Source organism: Nothoprocta perdicaria, unplaced genomic scaffold, assembly GCF_003342845.1.
Source record: "Nothoprocta perdicaria isolate Ctin4 unplaced genomic scaffold, notPer1 scaffold_187, whole genome shotgun sequence".
NCBI classification, from domain to species: Eukaryota; Metazoa; Chordata; class Aves; order Tinamiformes; family Tinamidae; genus Nothoprocta; species Nothoprocta perdicaria.
Genome location: NW_020455060.1, coordinates 901,693 through 905,830, shown reverse-complemented (window position 1 = coordinate 905,830; position 4,138 = coordinate 901,693). Strand labels below are relative to the sequence as shown.

The window sequence follows — 4,138 nt, the reverse complement described above, 5'->3', positions numbered from 1 at the left end:
GGCGCCCCGGCCCCGCTCCTCACCTCGCACCACGTTGCCCGGGTAGAGGCACCGCGACTTCTGGCTCCAGTAGGCGCAGACGCGGGTGCCGGGCGGCAGGCTGCGCCGCGACTGCGGCCGCACGTCCAGCACCTGGGCGCGAGCGGCGCGGGCGGCTGCGTCAGGCCCGGCTCAGGGGCTGCAGCTCCCCATCCCAGGGGCTGCATCGCTCTGGGCCCAGGGGCTGCATCACCCCTGGGTCAGGGGCTGCATCTCTAGGGGCTCAGCGGCTGCATCATCCTCAGTTCAGGGGCTGCATCACTCTGGGATGAGGGGCTGCATCTCCCCAGTCCAGAGGATGCATCACCCCCAGTTCAGGGGCTGCATCACCCCCAACTCACAGGCCACTTGTCTAGGGGCTCAGGGGCTGCATCACTCTGGGGTTGGGGGCTGCATTGCTCCCGGTTCAGGAGCTGCATCATCCCCGGGTCAGGGGCTGCATCTCTAGGGGCTCAGGGGCTGCATTGCCCCCGGTTCAGGGACTGCATGGCTCAGGGTTCAGGGGCTGCACCTCTCCATCTCAGAGGTTGCATCACTCTGGGCTCTGAGCCTGCATTGCCCCAGCTTAGGGGCTGCACTGTCCCCATTCAGGGGCTGGATTGCCCCTATTCAGGGGCTGCGTCACCCTTGGGTGCCACCACCACGCTCACCGCCTCCTGCAGCAGCTGCTCCTGCGAGTAGATGCGCTGTCGGTTGCCCCTCTCACCCTCGATGACGATGCTGTAGCTGCAGGAGGGCAGCAAGGGGCTCAGCGCCCGGCGGGGCACCCGGCACCGCGGGGTCGCCCCGGCGCCTGTCCCGTCCCGCTCACATGTCCGGCGGCTGGATGGTGCGGACGCTGCCGGCGTAGAGCAGACTGTCCTCCTTGGGGATGAGGATGTGCAGCCCGTCGCGCAGATCCTCCTTCTGGATGGCGCAGGCGTGCGGCAGCGGCGAGCGGCGCCCGAGGCCGCCCCCCTCCTCCTCCTCCTCCGAGAAGCTGCTGTTGTCGTCGAAGTCGAAGTCGTCCTCCACCGTGAAGCTCTCGAGCAGCTTGCTGACCGCGCGCCCCTTGCACTGCGGGCGCAGCGGCGTCACCGCCGGCCGGGACACCGGGGACACGCGCCGGCCCCGGCGGGCAGGAGCCCACAGCAGGGCACGTGCAGCCACTCCGAGGATGTGTACCAGCCCCAAGGGACGTGTACCAGCCCCAAGGGACATGCACCGGCCCCCAAAGACAAGCACTGGCCCCAAAGGATACGCGCCCATCCCAGAGGACAAGCATTGACCCAAAGGGATAAGCACTGGTCCCAGGGGACATGTACCAGCCCCAGAGCACAGGCCCTGGCCCCAGGGCTCATTTATTGGCCCCAGGGGACATGCAACAGGCTGGGGTCACATGCACTGGCCCCAGGGGACACGAACCAGCGGCAGGGCACAGGCACCAGCCCTGGGGCCCACACACCATGCCCGTCCCCTCACCTGCTTGCCTGCCACCTTGCTCTTCACCTTGGCCAGCTTCTTGCCCTTGCCGAGGATGGTCTTGGCGCTCCGGGGCGAGAGCGCCAGCGCCAGCGCCCCGTTCTTGCGCTGCGGGGACAACAACGGGTGAGAGGCGGCGCCGGGCGCCCCGCAGCGCCGTGCCCGCGTGCCGCCCGCGCTCACCCGCAGCGCCGACTGCAGCGCCTTGCTCTTGCGCGTGGCCTTCTTGAGGCGCTCGCTGGCCAGGCGGGCGCCGTCGTCCCGCGCGCCGAAGTGCCGCGGCTCGGCGCCGCCGAAGAGGCTGCTGCTGGCGGCCGCGGCGCTGGCGCCGCCGGTGCCCGGCGCCCGCAGGCTCTCCTTGGGCTTCGCCTTCAGCTTCTTCTTGGCGCCGTCCTCGCCGGCGCCCGCCTTGCTCCGGGCCGGCACCTTCTCCAGCTTGCCGGCCCCCGGCTTCACCGGCCGCCGCTTGATCTTCACCTCGCCCTCGGGGCTGCCGAGGCGGCAGGGCCCTGCGGGAGGGACGCGCGGCTCGAGCCAAGAGCCCCGGGGCGGGTCCTGTCCCATGTGTCCCCATGCTGTCCCCGGCACGTGTCCCTGTGCCATCCCCATTCCTTGGACTGCTGTGCAACCCCCTTCCCGTGTATCCCCATGGCATCCCTGGCATGCATCCCTGCGCCGTTCCTGCCCCATGCATCCCTGCAATGCTCCTGTCCCATGCACCCCTGCACCATTTGTGCCACATGCCTCCCTGCACCGTTCCTGCCCCATGCACCCCTGCATGGATCTGCACACTGTTCCCATCCCATGCATCCCCGTGGACCATCCCTGCCCCATCCGCCTCCCATGCAGCCCTGCACCATCTGCATCCCATGTGTCCCCATGTTGTCCCCTGCACGCATCCCCGCACTGTCCCCATCCCGTGCAGCCCATCCCGTCCCCATCCCGCCGTCCCCGCGGCGCGCCCCGCGGCACCGGCCCGTTACCTAGCAGTCCCTGCCTTTCCTTCTTCTTCTTGGCCTTCTCGTTGGCCTCCATCTTCACCACAGAGGAGGGCGAGGGCCCGAGCACGGCCAGGGGCACGGCGGGCAGCAGCGCCAGGCCCGGCTCGTCCTCCTCGTCGTCACCATCCTCGCTGTCCGTGTCCCCGTCGTGCTCGTCTGCGGGGACGGGAGCAGCACTGAGCACCGAGGCCGCTGCACGGGGAAGGTCCCCGCGGGGTGACGGGCGCCCATTCCCGGTGCCGCTCTTGCCTTTGAAGGCCGGTGGCTCCCGGGGGCTGGGCTCCGGCGGCGGGAACTTCCCGGCGCCCTTGGCACCCTTGGCACGTGACAGCTTCTTCTGGATGCGGCTGCCGGCGCCGGGCTCTTTCCGTCGGAAGGGGCCGATGCCGCCGGGGAGCCCTTTGCTCTTGGCCTTCTGCTTGAGCCGCGGGGGCGTGTGAGCGGCGGCGCAGCCCCCGCGGCGCCCGTCCTCGCCGCGGCCTCCTGCGCTTGGGCTCGGGCTCGGCGCGCAGCTCGGCGCACAGCAGCGACAGGCTGCTCTTCACGGCCCTGCGGGCGGGCGGGCGCGCGTGGGCACGGCCGCCCGCCGCCCCCTCCCCGCGCCTCCCCTCGCGCGCTAATGTTTGCTGACATAAAACCCAGAGATTAATTTTTTTTTTTTTTTCCCTTTCCCCCTGTCTTAATTGAAGGCACCATTTAGTGCAGATTTAACTGTTATTACCGAATCATGGGGCCCGCTGCCGCGCGCGCACACGCGCCCCGGCCGTGTTTGGACTAGCTCGCAGGATTTATGCAAATGGGCCTGTCGGGAGAGGCAATTTGTAGCGGAGAAGGACAATTATACAGGGCCCGGGAGTGTGAAAACGACTGCGCCGGGCGGCTAATGGATAATAATAAAGCGCCAGCAGCAATGAACACCACTGCAGCGTGACCAATGACTTTATACCGCGCAGATAAAGGGGCTTTTATGCAACGCTGCTCCCGCCTCGGCGCGGGGGGGCCGCCCGAGCGGGGCTCCCCGGGGCAGCGACGCTCCGAGGGGCTCCGCGAACCGGTCCCGGCGGCACCGGCCCCGGCGGCGCTCCCACCACGGCCCGCGCGCCCCGGCTGGCACTCACTTGACTTTGCGGCTGTCGCCCTTGCTCAGGGTGCTGGAGTGTTTGCGCTTCCTGGGCCGGCCCGGGCCGCGCCGTGCCGGGCTCCGCGAGCTCTCGTCCCTCCTGCGGCCGCCGCGGCACCGCGGGGGCAGCGTGAGAGGCGCCCGGGTGCCCCCCGCGCGCACTGCCCCCCCGGCCGCGCGGGCTGAGAACGGCCCCCAGCTCATCACAGCAGCGACTGGCGCTGCCGCCTCCCCCTGAGGGATCCCCTGGGGCTCCCCCATCCTCCATGCACCATTCCCAGCACGGGGACGGGGATGTGGATGTGGACGGGGATGGGGACGTACTCGTGGTCGTGGCGCCGCTGCAGCTTCACCAGCTCGCGCTGCTTCTCCTTGTAGCGCCGCTGCAGCTCGGCCAGGCGCATGCGGACCTCCACCTCCTGCGTGTTGAGCTGCTCCATGGCCGCTTTGAGCGGGCAGACCTGCGGCGGGGGTGCGGAGGCGGCTGCAGCGCCCGTCCCGCCGGGCGAGCCCCGCC

The 4,138-nt window shown here is 69.8% G+C and overlaps 1 protein-coding gene across 1 annotated transcript in view; it reads right to left on the bottom strand.

Moving 5' to 3' along the window:
- Nucleotides 1-4,138, bottom strand: part of BAHCC1 (BAH domain and coiled-coil containing 1) — an 18,244-nt gene that overhangs the window by 4,138 nt on the left and 9,968 nt on the right. The window contains 10 exon segments of the mRNA XM_026036855.1: nucleotides 24-132; nucleotides 690-765; nucleotides 851-1,095; nucleotides 1,501-1,608; nucleotides 1,684-2,009; nucleotides 2,484-2,657; nucleotides 2,751-2,956; nucleotides 2,958-3,050; nucleotides 3,620-3,721; nucleotides 3,946-4,102. Coding sequence (XP_025892640.1) covers nucleotides 24-132; nucleotides 690-765; nucleotides 851-1,095; nucleotides 1,501-1,608; nucleotides 1,684-2,009; nucleotides 2,484-2,657; nucleotides 2,751-2,956; nucleotides 2,958-3,050; nucleotides 3,620-3,721; nucleotides 3,946-4,102 — 1,596 coding nt within the window.